This window comes from Electrophorus electricus, chromosome 8, assembly GCF_013358815.1.
Source record: "Electrophorus electricus isolate fEleEle1 chromosome 8, fEleEle1.pri, whole genome shotgun sequence".
Taxonomy (NCBI): domain Eukaryota; kingdom Metazoa; phylum Chordata; class Actinopteri; order Gymnotiformes; family Gymnotidae; genus Electrophorus; species Electrophorus electricus.
This window is the reverse complement of record NC_049542.1, coordinates 25,349,867-25,364,629: the sequence shown is the minus strand read 5'-3', so window position 1 is coordinate 25,364,629 and position 14,763 is coordinate 25,349,867. Positions and strand designations below refer to the sequence as shown.

The window sequence follows — 14,763 nt, the reverse complement described above, 5'->3', positions numbered from 1 at the left end:
CTGAACTACTGGTGTATAGTGCAATAGCGAATACTTGATTCTGCAGTATCTTAATTTAGCAATAACATTTACTAGTCTCACACGTTCCCTGTATAGAGCTCATCATATTGACTGATTGGCCAGTCGAATCATGTTTGGCCACGTACACTTGTTTATTCTTGTGGTTGTCATTGTTGCTATTGTAATTATTATTATTAGTATTAGACGTATTAATATTAGTCATCTTAATTTGCTAGGGACCGTAGGCTATAGGAGTTTAGAGTTAGACAATAAAAAACGCAGTAGACTTTCCGTCCCCCTTAAAACACCGGTTCCCATTCATTGCCCTCTATATCTTGGGGGTTTTTCAAGCATATAATGGAGGTTTGAGAATTCCCCGAAAAACTCCATCAGTTTGCAGAAACAGGGGCCGCCCCGCCCTATGGGATTTTTATGGGGCCATAACAAAAATCTTTCAAATGATTCATGTAACTTCACCTGAATCGTTTGCTTGAATGAAACTATCTTTAGTTATTTTAAATATATGAAAAATTGAACTTTAAAATTTAGTATATTGAGTGTTAAGAAGAATTAACTTTTAGTCTTCAGCGCAGAGCTCATGTGATCGGGGGGGGTGTTAACCTACTACTAGATGAGAGAGCTCGTGGTACGTGAATATTTGGCGGACCTGTTGCCTCTGCTGAAGAATAAAAGGCGCCGAGCGAGATTTCTAAACATCTAGTGTCATTAGCGTGCTGTGTGCAGGCGAAGACCTTGCCAACCCCGAAAGCTCGGGTGCTTTGGAAGGGAAAAGATTGTTTACTTTGAGACGACGCAATGGATATAGTTGCAGACGTTATTATTATATCATTACCACTCACGAATTTTGCAAATAAGAAACAAGAAGCAGGATACTAAACCTTTGCCTATTTAGCCGAGTAATTGTTTTTTGTTGTTGTTGTTGTTTTTTCTTGTTTTTTTTTTTGGTTTTTTTTTTACTGACAGAACCGCTTGGATCAAACTGGTGATGACGGAAAACGAGATGAACAGCGAGCTACAGCGCTCACCGGGCACTTCGTCAGTAACGGCCGCATCAAAGGTAAAGCCCGACACCGAACCGGCATTCGCCATCTGGTCATCGAGTGGCTCAGTAACCTCTGCGCAACCGCGCTATTACGCGACACATAACGGACATAAAGAACGTCAGGTCAGATAAATAGCTGTTTCAGAAGCGTATAAATACTGTAATACATTTGTGTTCAGTCTTAACTGTAGGCAATAGGTTAGAGCTTTTAAACCAAATCTGTTATGATACATAATTTTCAAGGACACCAACCCGTCAAGCCATTTACTTACACGTGTAAAATCGGTTAGCCCAGAATTGCATAGTTGACCTGTTGTAACTGTTTTACGTGACAAGTTATAACGTGTCAGAACATTTCCCGACGAGTTTATCACAAGAAATTCATAACTGGTAGTTTATTATTACTTTTATTCTGAGGAAAGGAATAAACATGTATCCGTGCGGTTCACGTAGATAACAAAAATAAAACTACATACAGACCACTGAGAAGGAAGCAGAAAAAGAGCGCAAAACTAAGAAAAATATATAAAGTTTTCACCTTTCATGTTGTTTTAAAAGCTGCGCTGTTAGAGTCAGTGATAAGAGAAAACATTTATTTGTGCAGTTCTTCAGGCATGATCTAGGCGATAATAAAACATAAATGAGATTGTGTTTATTGATGCCACCTTGATTGAAATAGCTTTATACAAAAAAAAAAAGTTTTTTTTTTTCTGATTTGCCTCAAATTGCAAAGTAGCTTTGACAATACTGCTTTTGTGACTTATTAGTTAAAATCGTTGTTGCCTTAAGGCTTAATTAGGACAAGAATATGTTAAATGAGCGTGTTTTGAATGGGTCCATTTGGGAAAGGAGGATTTAGTCCTCCTCAACGTTTATGTTTATAAAATGAGAAACCCGCCGTAGCGTCTGCCACTCTGCGAGATGTAGTCATGATACTGACTACAGACAGTCAAGGTGGTGACGCCATTTACTGTCTATTAACAGCTGCCACTTTGTCAAGCATCAGGCTGCTAAAATAAACGGTGAGCTTATTACAGCAAGAGTCTTAGTAGAGCTGGAGCCAGGAAAATGGATGTCGCACTGGCATACGTTTGATGAGTTGGTTGTTGAAATCTGCTTTGCTTGTTATATTAGTTTCAAAACGTCAGTATTCCTAAGGGTCAACATGCAATAATTCTTCTCCTTAAGGACGTTGGGGAGTAACTCATGACCTGATAATTGTTTCTTAAACAGTGCAGTATTTGACTTTTTACTGTTTCATAATTATGTATTGATAGCAGATGGTAACTGTAGTTCTTAAGGAGAAGAGTACTTTGCTTGGTTATTCACACTTTGGGAATCTTTCAAATTTCAGAGATAAAGTTTAAAAATCCTATACTTTACTCATGTACTCCTCTAAAAACTAGATACTTTGCTAACTTAATAAAGTGTATATATTATTTAAAAAATAGTTGTTAATAATAATAAATTTAATCATAATAACACACACACACACACACACACACCAACATCTGGTGTGTGTGTATGTGTGTATATATATATATATATATATAATACACATTTTTGCTCAGCTGCATTATTCCGCACAGGATGTTTACTTTGAACACAGTAACTTTAAATAAAGTTGTTTCTCTTTTCATTCAAGTGAAGGATTTGAGTATTTCTTTATCACCCTCCCGGATGACAAAGTTTCGTTCTCTTAATGGTCATCTGAAGAGGTCTTTCTTCCATACACTTATGCATTTCCACACTTTGAAAGAGCAACCTTATCTTGCTTGGGGGAACAGTATTAATTTCAAATGACAAAACCCCTGCATGTTCAGATTGTATATATATCGAAGCCGCTCTGTCATTAATCAGTGGGAGCTCCTTTGTCTGCAGCAGCTGGGAGTCTTTAGCAGAATGTCAGCAACTCTTTGTCTTTGCTTTATTTGGAAACGTTTCTATACAAAGCTCAGCACACTGGGTATCAGGGTGCTGTTGAAGAGCACTAATCCTTAGGGCATGCCTTAAAGCTTGAATTTAGATCAGGCTTTTTGTAGGCCACCCCCGGGGCCCTTTCTGTTCTTCAGATTTGTAACCGTGATTATGTGGTTGGGGTCTTTCCATTAGTTTTAACAGCTGTCAGTTTTCATAAACAGTTTTTCACTAAATTGGGCGTGTGCAGCCGGGTCTGTGTCCTGATGGGAGTGTTTCCAGATTGGGGTGTGTCCTAATGCTGCCACTTCACAGTGACTCTGCACATCTTCAGCTGTTTTAACACAATGCAGTTTTGCCCTACTATGCCTTTAAAGGTTTCAGAACTAAAGTTGCTCCTCCCCTATTTTGGTGTGTCATAGTATCCTTTGGCAAGTGGAGGTATAGTGACCACCAGTTATCTTCATTATTGACCTCCCATATGGAGAAGTGGAGAGCAGTCATTATAAAGAAATGATTTTAGTGAGACATTTTACAGACTGATTATGCTGGTGTTTTGGCATGATGATGTAATTACAGCATCAGAATGCCAGACTTCAAACGTTTGAAATTGTTTTGTTTCTGTGGTTGTTTGTTTTTAAATACCTTACTTAACACAGGACTGCTGAATTTATGCTGATTAAATAAATGACATTTAGGACCAGTGGACGTGAACCATGCCACTATGAGCTTATCCTGCATTCATCTGATGGTGCACTTTCAGTTTTTGTTGACTTGCTGAGGATTGCTAAACATGGTGGTAAAAACCTGACTGTTCTAGGAGACACTCAGACAAGAATGACACTCTGTGATCAAAGTCTTGTTCCTTGAAGCACTGAAAGATACCTTCAGTATCTACATAAATGGGGGTTTGATATACCCTATGAATAAGTATTTGTAAAAAATACTCTTTTAAAATAATTTGTAAAAAGAAGTATTAATGTTTATGGTAAAGGTTTGGCTTGTTGATGCCATTTTTTTTCTGTTTACCTCTGTCACATTCAAATTCAAATATGATATTAAAAAAAAAAAAACTGTAATTTTGAGTTGAGTTGTTATCAGTAACAACACAAATACATACATACAAAAATACATAAATACAGAACTTCACAATGAATAAAATGAAATATAAGCCATAAAATTGAAAATACAACGTGTATGTATCATTACTTTACAGTGACAATGCATGCCTCTTTCTCTCTTTCTCTCTCTCACTCTGTCTCTGCAGTTGTTGCGCCTGAAGCGTTCTTTTGCTTTCATGCGCAGTAAGAGTGTGGAGAACTTTTTCCAGCGTTCCTATAGTGATGCTCGTTTGCCTTCTGACTTCATCTCCGACCCGCCGCCTCCATCTCCGCCCATGTTGCCAGGCTCACCGTTGCCTAGTGACAACTCTGCTATCCTGTCCCCTTCCGTCAGCCCCAAACCCTCTTTAAGCCCCTCCCCTGTGGTTCAGCAGCCACGCCCCATGCAGACACACTGTTTCCTGGAGCACGTGTTTCGTCGGCCATCCAGCTGTCAGCTTTGCAAACACGTAATTGTGGGTAAGCAGTTATACCTTTTAAATGATCTCATAAGAATCTTAAATTATGAGGCCCATTTGTTGACACACATATTATCAGAATCAGAATCTGAATAATTATTTGCCAAGTACGAAGTGCACCAGGAATTTCTCTTGGTGCACTTGTCAACATAGAATTAAGTATAATAAAATAAAAATAAAAAGATATACTATGTATTAACATAGAAGCGAGTATACAACCAAACAGTGAGTAAAGGTATGTGCAATGTGAGATAAATATGGACAAGTCCTCAAGTGCTGAGGCACATATATACAGAATCTACAAATAAGAGAATTTAGCAGCAAGTATAAGTATAAATTTAAATTCAAACATTTTATAGAATGTGTATATTGCGAGTTAAGGTGCATATGTGCAGTGACTTGTAACGCGGCACGATTGTGAGGTGGATACAAATGCTCAGAGGAGCGAGATTTATTAAGGGCAAATCCATAAACAGAGTCATTAGAACAGTACAGAGCTGTGAAGCCAAGGATGTCAGAACAAGATACACAAGCGGAATGCATAACGAACAAAATGGCAAACAAAGGGAAACCAGCAATCAAACCAAACAGGCAAACAAGGAACCAAGAATATGGCAGCGAAGTATGGATATAAAACATCCAACATGCAGAACAGACGTGAAACAGTGAGCAGCACCGTATCATGGCAAACAAAGGGCTTAAATGCAAGAACAGATAGGGAACCAACCCAGGAACAGGTGAAAGCCGGAACAGGTGAAAGCCGGAACAGGTGAAACGAATGAAAACAAAATGAGGGGGAAGAACAGAAGAACCAAAATAAAGAAGCAAATGGAATGAAAAACTGGAGCCAAACCAAAACAGGGACAGGGATGCAAAGGAACTGTGGTGCTAGTGAAGTGGAATCATGACATGACTAAAGTAAAAAGAAAAATGTTCTCGTTTCAAACGATTATGTTATGGCATATATAGTGATTATGTACATTACAGTGTCTGTAATAAAGTGGGTAAGCTGCCATTTAAATCAGAGGGATGTGAGAGGGGCCCTTGCTTAGGAGGTAGATGGCCTGGGGAGAGAAGCTATAGAGGTGCAGGTTGGTCCAAGTCTTTATGGCTCTCATTCTTGGTCTCCACTGTGATGCAAACTGCTGGAATAAAGAGCCAGCACTGTATGAGGGATCCGCCATGGTCTTCCCTGCCTTCTTCTAGCTGTGTAGAGGTCTTCGAGGGTGGAGATCCGACAGCTGATGATTTTCTCTGCACATCGCACCATTTGTTGGATTTTAATCTTGGTCTAAGAAGATGCAGAGCCAAACCAGATGTAGGTGGAGGATGTGATGACCAACTATATTATGGCTGTGTAGAACTGGACCAGCAGTGCTTGAGGTAGCCCAGATTTTTTGAGTTGGTCATCACAACACAAGAAATACAAGCGATACTGGGAATGGCATCATCACTGCAGTGCTGTGTCTGTTTCTTTTGAGATCTTACTGAATGGTGGTGCCAAGCATTTGTGGGACTCTGCTGTGCTGACTGTGGAGCTGTGTATTTCCAGTGGAGGCTGTGGGGTGGATCGCCACAATCTTTTGTGTATTTAGCATATTATTGTGTATTATTGTGTCTTAGAAATAAGAAACTTACAATAGGGAAAGTCTGAGAACCTATACATAAATTATGGAAGTAAAAATTTGTAAGTGCAGACTGTTTCTTCAATTGATCAGTTATTAATCAGTTTGAGAAGTGTAAACAGTTCCATATATTTTGGATTGCTGTGCTAAAACGTGCAGTTCTGCCTCTAACATGCCTCTCCCACACTGCTGTCGCTTATCTCCTAGTAGCCATGCTTTTATAATAAAGACCTTTAATTCCACATGTGCTTTAATTTGCTGCTCTCTACTCAGTTTGATTTCAGACTAACTCAGAGCCCATAGTGCGTAGAACAACAGTCAAAGGGAGGGCCTGCTTTCATATTCCAGTGCTTTGGGGTAAATGGGGGGGGGGGGGGGGGGGGGTCACTCTATTTTAAATGGAATTGATATTTGATTGTTCTTTTCTGAATTATTAAAAGTAATGGGGACTGGCCTAACTCTGCTTCTGATTGGATGTTTATGCTGTTGTAATTCAGGTCAGTATGAAGTTCTTACTCTTAACTGAATGGTCTTTATAATTGGTTTGAATAATCAAGACCAGATTCAGAGTGGTATATATTTGAAAGTATATATGTAGAGTAATTGAGTCAAATGCCTCTCCCTCTCTCTCTCTCTCTCTCTCTCTCTCTCTCTCTCTCTCTCTCTCTCTCTCTCTCTCTCTCTCTCTCCCCCTCCCTCCCTCCCTCCCTCCCTCCCTCCCTCCCTCCCTCTCTCCCTCCCTCTCTCTGTCTCCTTCTCCCTCTCTCTCTGTCTCCCTCTCTCTCTATCCCCTTGCCTGTCCAGGAAATTCTAAACAGGGGCTACGATGTAAAACATGTAAAATAGCAGCTCATCTATGGTGCACATCAGAACTCTCCCAGCAAACATGCTATGGCAAGGTACGCTTCTCTCTGTCTCTCTCTCTCCCTTTCTCTCTGTGTCTCTCTCTTTGTTTCTATGGCTCTCTCCGTCTTTCTCTCCTCTCTCTGTTTCTCTCTCTCTCACTCTCTCTGTTTCTCTCTCTCTCCCTCTCTCTGTTTCTCACTCTTTTCTCCCTCTGTGTCTGTCTTCCTTTTTTTTCTCTTGAGAACACATACTATAAGTGAAACACATGAGGGTCATCGACCTGAAATAATAATTTGCCCTCCACCCCTGTTCCTGTAATCTGCAGTACACTGCATTACACGTGGCAGGGTTGCACATTACTGAACTACTCGTTCCCGCATTACACATAACTGCATTACACAAGTACATTACTCTTTACTACATTACAGTACAGTACATGTTAAAGCATTACACATTACTGCATTACTACATTAAACATCACTGTTGCTGGGGCTGAATAGGCATGACCAAGGGTGACATTTTTGTATGATGCCTTATTGCTTGAGATACTGTGTGTATTTCTTGTTGACTATAAGAAATATGGAAACAAATTCTATACTAAACAGATTTCTTTACTTCAGTGCAATTTAATTGTTGTTATATGTTAATATTTTAGTCTATCTTAGTGTACGTGCTTCTGCTGCAGAATGTGTATCAACTTAGAAATCAACTTATAACTCAGGCTCTAAAGTGCAGTATGTAATGCTCATTCAGATAAGTGCATTGTTTGTAACAAAAAAAAATGGAGCAGTATTTTTGGCATGTACTTGTCTGTTTTGTGCATCCTCTGTTGGGATTTGGGAAAGAGTGAATTAAAAAACTGAAAAAGGAAACCCAAACCTGCTTCTCACTTCACTGTCCTTCTCTCTCACACTCTCTCCCTCTTTCTCTCTCACACTATTTGCCCCGCACCCCCATCTCTCCCTTTATCTCTCTGTGTTTTCCTCCCTCCCACTCTCAGACTGGCATGTTTAAACGTAACTACAGTTCTCCTCTGCTCGTCATTGACCAGCTGGGCCCGGTCAGGGAGAGTCAACCTGCACAAGGTGCGTTTGGAAATGGCTACAGAGTGGTGGGGGTCTTCAAGATGCAGAGAGAATGCATGAGACAAGTGAATGTCCGTCTGGAGGTGTGGGGAGCCGAACAAGTCCCAATATTTGCATAAATTGTTGAACTGCATTGGCAAATTCAGTTCATCTGGTTATTTACAATTTCAACAGCTGGCAAACAGAATGTGTAAAGAAAGAACAGGCAGACCCCTGCCTTCCAGTTCACCTGCATGCCATTGCCTGTTTAGGTCCAGTCATGGGATTTGTCACAGAAAGTTCCAGAAACATTTTCAGCCTTTATGGTATTTGCAGGGTAATGCACTGAGGTGAAATTGGAGCAATACACATGATAGAATGATGTGCTAGCTCACAGCTGCACATGACTACAATGGGAAGAAGGCACAGTGGTGTGTGTGTGTGTGTGTTTGTGTATGTGTTTGTGTGTGTGTGTGTGTGTGTTTGTGTGTGTGTGTGTGTGTGTTTGTGTGTGTGTGTGTGTGTGTGTGTGTGTGTGTGTGTGTGTGTGTGTGTGTGTGTGTGTGTGTGTGTGTGTGTGTGTGTGTGTGTGTGTTTGTGTATCTTCTAGAGGCAAAGACACGAATAGATCCTGTGTATGCAACACTACGCTATGGAACTTCTCTGGCCCAGATGAGTCGGTCTAGTTTTGGGAGCATGAGTGAATCTCCAACACATAGCTTGGTAAGTGTGTGTGTGTCTGTGTCTGTTACAGACAGTATGTTATTTTCTGCCTGATCTGATAATATACTTATTATGAAATGTAAAATAAGAAGGGTCATTCCTATTAGATTAGACTAAAAGGTTTACTGATTTTTCTATGCTATGAAAATACGCTTCATTATTTTGCTGTGGTGCTAATGGAAAATGAAGAGCTCAGAAGTGATTTGGTTATGGTAGCTAGATAAAATTAGTACTTTTAAAAATGTATATGGATATTACTTTATGATGCAACTTAATCTAACATTCAGTCTCTTGCTTGCTGTGGTTGTGTTAATGGTGAATAGTGACAATAATATGAACTGCATTACCTCAGTTATATATGCTGAACAAAGCTTAAAGGAACAATCAAAATTGTTGTTCTCTCCCTATTAATCCATAAATCCATTACAGTCGCTCCCTCACAGGTCTTGCGTTATATATACCCTCTCTGTACATGTGGAATTTTGTGTGACTTCATTTATTTTCTCATTACTTCAGTGCTTCACTTTCTCGCTTCCTGGCACCACTGTGCCACACATTTAAATGCTTGTTTCCTAAGTGTTGACTGTGCTCAGGAAGAGTTCCATTATCACCTGATGAGTTGGATAAGATGTATCGAAGAGCAAGGTACTGAGCATATGCGGGGGAGAACCCAGAGAGTACGAGACAAATGTCTGTTGTATTAAAGTCCATAATTCTCTGCTGTTGCTCATTAACTCTCCCAGGGGGGTGAGAAAGAGGATGGGGAGATGGAAGCGGAGAACAAGCCAGATGAAGACCCAGAGATAGGTGAGCAGCAATAGGAATTTTCCACTGATTTATTGTAGGTTGTAAGCAGTGGCAAAGATTCCAAATGAGACTGACCTGAGAACAGTTATTTGTGAAGGCTTTGCTGGCAGCGATTCAGTGCTTGCCCTGTGTGTGCGTGTGTGGAAGTGAAGGAACGTTTACAAGTGTACGGTACTGATAATGGAGTCCTGCAGGCACTCTCCACACATGCAGGAACAGTGTCCTAATAACCCAGTAATGCGTTTGGCCATCAGCCCTTTGAGTGTAGCTTGCGCTGTCTGCTCCTGTAACTGAGTGCTTTCTCCATGAGCGTTCTCAGTGTGGAATGCCCACTTATGGGGTGTGTTTCTTTTTAAAGCTGATCTCCCTCCTTCAGAAGACACGAAGACAGACACAGAGGAGACAGTAAAGGTATGCTTTCTCCTCTGCTCCTGTTGGGCAGAACCCTGAGGCTCCCAGTCTGGATTTGTGTTGCTGTGAATAGCTTTGATAAGAGTGTATTTATTGGGAGGTTTAACTAGACCCTCCTCTCAATACCTCTTTTCTCACTCTCTCCTCTTTCCCTCCTTCCTCCTTCCCTCTCTCATTTCTTCTCTCCCTCTCCTTTCCCATCTCTCTCCCTTATCCTCTCTCCCTCTCTCTAGATTCCAAAACTTCACACCATCCACACTTATGTTGCTCTATACAGATTCCTGCCCCAAGAGTCCAATGACCTACAACTACAGTAAGTCAACTATGTATGTTTGTGTGCATGCCTGGGTGTGCATGTGAGTGCATGTGTGCATTCATACAGGTGTGTGTGTATTTAACTGTGACCCTAAATTCACCATTTGTAAAATTAGTTCACAGGAATTTACCTAAAAAAGTTAGCACAACAGGACATTTCATGTCATTGTGCTCATTGGCTAGCAACACATTCTTATCTTAGTGGTGCAGACCACATATAAAATAGTAAATGTAATCTTACATAGCAATGACTTTATAAATTAATGTTTATAAGACAGTGAGTAAATTAGTGAGTTTATAAGTTTATATTAGTGAGTTTATAGGACAGTTTATACAGCAGTGAGCTTACTAGACAAAGTACAACCGAGTAAAACTTTATCTCCATGATCTCTTGTATTTTGGGACTATAGAAAAACAAAACATATGAATTGCTGGGCCTCGATGAACTTTAAAAAAAATCAGTGTTCCTTACTTTGTCAATGTAATAAATGAAACTGCTGCAGTTTTATTCCATGACCGTCCAAGCAATAAGGGCACTGGTGATGGATCTAGAGATGTCCGCCACTAGTTGTTCTTACTGTGGGGTGCCAACACAGCATGGCCTCCCATCTCCCCTCAAAGGAATGTTGGATGGTTTATTTCACAGTTTATCTGTAGAGTGGTGGGCTGTCTCACATGTCACCAGTGGGGTGAGGACCAACCCCAGACTGAGCAGGAGGCCAGAGAGTTTTTGGACACTCTCACTAGTTAAAGATGAACCTTTAGTGGTGATGAACATGCCCACTAGTTAAAGTTGACACACTTGTGGTGATGAACACTCCCACTAGGTAAAGCTGACACATTGGTGGTGATAAACACTCCCACTTTCTGGCTGTTCCTGCAGGGAATGTGAATGCTTGGAGGTGAAAGGTTAGACATTAGAGGTTGTAGGTTAGTTGTTCCTAAAGGACTTCAGCAGCAGTGTTGCCTCAGTTTTATATCTTGTGTGGTGCATCTCTCCCTGACCTGCTGTTGATGGCTAAGGACATAAATATATATGAGGCCAATGAGGACTTTGTGCATCTGAGTGAGTGTATGTGTGTGTGTTTGAAACATTAAAATCCATGACCATCTGCTAAAGAGCAGTATGAATATGGGAATATGAATCCTAGAATATCCTTTTTGTACACACACACACACACACACACACACACACACACACACACACACACACACACACACAAACACACACACACGCACACACACACACTCACAGTTACTTCACATACTATGGTGAGTAAACAGATGGCCCAGTGGTCTTGGCATATTTTTATGTTGTTGACTGTGTTTCCTACCTGATACCTTTAACAAGTACATGTACATGTACTTCCTCTTCTCAAAGCACATTTGCTCTCTCTCTCTCTCTCTCTCTCTCTCTCTCTTTCTTTCACTCCCTCTTTCTCTCTCTACCCCCTACTCTCTCAGTCCTGGTGACAGGGTGCAGGTCACTGATGACTCTAATGAAGAGTGGTGGAAGGTGAGAATCCATTCCTGAGATTATATTACTTTGTGTTTGTGTGTGTGTGTGTGTGTGTGTGTGTATGCGCGCGCTTATGTGTGTGCATAGAAGACACAGACCAGTAGGGAAGATATTCGTAACTGTGAGACACTTTGTTCTACATGCACCTTTCCTCCTTAAATAAATTACAGCAGCACTCACTGTGACCTTATTTAAATCTCAATCAAAACAACATTGGTGATGGATTTTAACTCTGTGTGTGTGTGTGTGTGTGTGTGTGTGTGTGTGTGTGTGTGTGTGTGTGTGTGTGTGTGTGTGTGTGTGTGTGTGTGTGTGAAGGGGAAGAGTGGGAACAAGGTAGGCTTTTTCCCTGCTAATTTTGTGCAGAGAGTGCGTCCAGGTGAGAGTGTGTGGAGGGTGACGCAGGGTGCCCAAGGAAACCGCCAGCTGGGTCACATGGCTGTTAAGGAAGATCAGGTAACCTCAAATGAACACAAAAGACACATGAAAAGCTGTACTGAATGCTTACAAAACACTTACTGAACACAACAACCATGCTGAACATGTTCATGCAAAATTGTACTATACATGTCATACACATGCAAAACCCCTACTGAACACATATAAAACCTGTACCTAATAGAACATATATCTACTGAACACATACACAACCTGTACTAGACCTAAAATACACATACAGAAAATGTACCAAACACATGTAAAACCCATACTGAACGGAAAATACATGTGAGGAACATATACTAAACAAATACAAAATTTATATTGATTTTAGTATACACATACTCAATCTCTGCTGAACACATACTGAAATGAATACATCTTAGATGTACTGAACACATACTGAGCACATACACAACCTGAACAAGACATTACATATATATACAAAATATGCACTTAACAAATACAACACACGTGAATACACATGCCTGTACTGAACATGACAGATAAATAGAAAATAGGTAATGAATACATGCAAAATCCATACTGAACACAAACTATATGTACTAAATCTTTATGGAATCTAAATTTGTATAAAAAGAAAAAATGTTTGCTAACCAAATAAATGTCCACAGACGTGAGAAGTGAGTTAACAATTAACAACAAACCCATACTGGTTGGACGCATAACAATTAACAACAAACCCATACTGGTCGCATACCAAAACTATTCATAACTATTGTGTGTCACACAATAGTTATGAATAGTTTTGGCATGCGACCAGTATGGGTTTGTTGTTAATTGTTAACTCACTTCTCACGTGTATATATATATATATATATATATATATATATATATATATATATATATATATATATATATATATATATATATATATATATATATATATATACAAACCTCATTCTTATCATGAATTATACATAGAAAATCTGTACTGAACACAGGTAACATGTAACCAAGCCCACACTGAATACAATATACAGGTACAGGGACTATACTTAACATAATACACCCTGAACACTCCTTGAACACTCCCTGAACACTCCACCTTAGAGAGCTTAGGGAGCCCTGCCAGGAATGTGGTAGTACCTGGGTGAGCGTGTGAACGCTTTTGTGTCACCCTGCTCCAGATCTGTGTGGGGAAGAAAGACAACAGCGAGGGGTTTTTGAAGCTGCATAGTGGGAAGAAGCGTGGATTGGTCCCTGCTCACTCTTTAGAGGAAATCTGAGCATCTGGAGGGGCTTTGATGTCACACGTCAGACTCAGTCCCGTGCCGACAACCTCAACATCGAAGATCTGATCCAGTAGTGACCTGCTGCATCTCCACCATGGTCTGAGCCACCAATGATATCAACTCTCCATAGAAATGAGGCTCTCATTTCTAAGCCCCTCCCACAAGAAGAATGTAAACACATTGTCGTTATTACTATCATTAACATTTATTATCAGACCCTGGCGACATCTGTCTTTTGGACACAAATCCAGAGCCCAGCTCTGTCTCAGGGGTAAACATGCTGCACTCTGATAGGCCCGTGAACCCACCACAGTTATCTGCTCAATGAAGATGGATGTTATGCAAGGTGGACAGCTGACAGACACCCACAAGTGCTCTTCTACAAGTGCTTCTGACTACACCATTTGCAAAAGCATCTGTGTGCATGTGAATCCCCTGTGTTCTCTCTTTACCATGCGTATATTCTGCTTTGTCTTTCAATTTATCCCATGCAGTGGTATAAGTGTTCTCTTGAGTACAGCTACAGCCTAAATTAGTCTCTCTCAGATTTACTTATCTATTTCTGAACGACCTCATTTTAATGTTCCTTACATTCAAGGACACAGTGTGTGTACTTGTATGTGTGTGTGTGAGTGTGTGTGTGTGTGTGTGTGTGTGTGTGTGTGTGTGTTTGTTTAATCGGGGCACAAAAGGAGGTCAGATTTCACAGATGATAAATCTATGGCTAAGGAAGAATGGACAGTAGTCTAACTTTAGAGCTACTGGAAAATGTAGTTCTCTTAATAAGACTACAGAACTTGTAACCAGTCCACCAGGCGAGTGTCGGCCTGCTTGAGAACATTTGCATCGACTTGGCAGTGTGCTTTAGTCAGTGGGTGAGTATGCTATACTATACTCTAGAAAAAAAGTGAAGAGACAGCTGTTCACCAGATCAGGACAAGCTAGTGTTTCTACCTTTTAAACAAACCGAAACGTAGTGAGCCAAACCTATGAGCCAACTCCTATTCCATTAGATTGATGTGTCTTCCATCTGTACTTTATATTTGAATTTGCCTGTGACTTTCTTTGGCCTAAAATTGCCAATGGGCAAGGGAAGTGACAAACTGACCAATATTGTATTGTATTGCTTCAACCACCCCAAAATTTGGGAGAACATGTCAAAAAATGGACAAATATACGTCAAAACTGGACACCCTGACG

The 14,763-nt window shown here is 40.4% G+C and overlaps 1 protein-coding gene across 2 annotated transcripts in view; it reads left to right on the top strand.

Annotated features, from left to right (window-relative positions):
* The first annotated feature begins 691 nt into the window (after positions 1–691).
* The window catches only part of LOC113581142 (SH3 and cysteine-rich domain-containing protein 2-like), a 14,992-nt gene continuing 920 nt past the window's right edge, over positions 692–14,763 (top strand). The window contains exons 1-12 of one of the 2 annotated variants that reach the window (XM_027016083.2): positions 692–1,078; positions 4,248–4,560; positions 6,625–6,681; positions 6,989–7,083; positions 8,031–8,115; positions 8,705–8,817; positions 9,561–9,624; positions 9,983–10,035; positions 10,269–10,348; positions 11,815–11,866; positions 12,188–12,325; positions 13,459–14,763. The exon at positions 13,459–14,763 is cut by the window's right edge and continues 920 nt beyond it. In XM_027016083.2, coding sequence (XP_026871884.2) covers positions 1,007–1,078; positions 4,248–4,560; positions 6,625–6,681; positions 6,989–7,083; positions 8,031–8,115; positions 8,705–8,817; positions 9,561–9,624; positions 9,983–10,035; positions 10,269–10,348; positions 11,815–11,866; positions 12,188–12,325; positions 13,459–13,557 — 1,221 coding nt within the window. In that variant the 5' untranslated portion in view covers positions 692–1,006 and the 3' untranslated portion in view covers positions 13,558–14,763. The remainder of the gene's footprint in view (positions 1,079–4,247; positions 4,561–6,624; positions 6,682–6,988; positions 7,084–8,030; positions 8,116–8,704; positions 8,818–9,560; positions 9,625–9,982; positions 10,036–10,268; positions 10,349–11,814; positions 11,867–12,187; positions 12,326–13,458) is intronic. The other variant, XM_027016084.2, reaches the window with a different exon arrangement.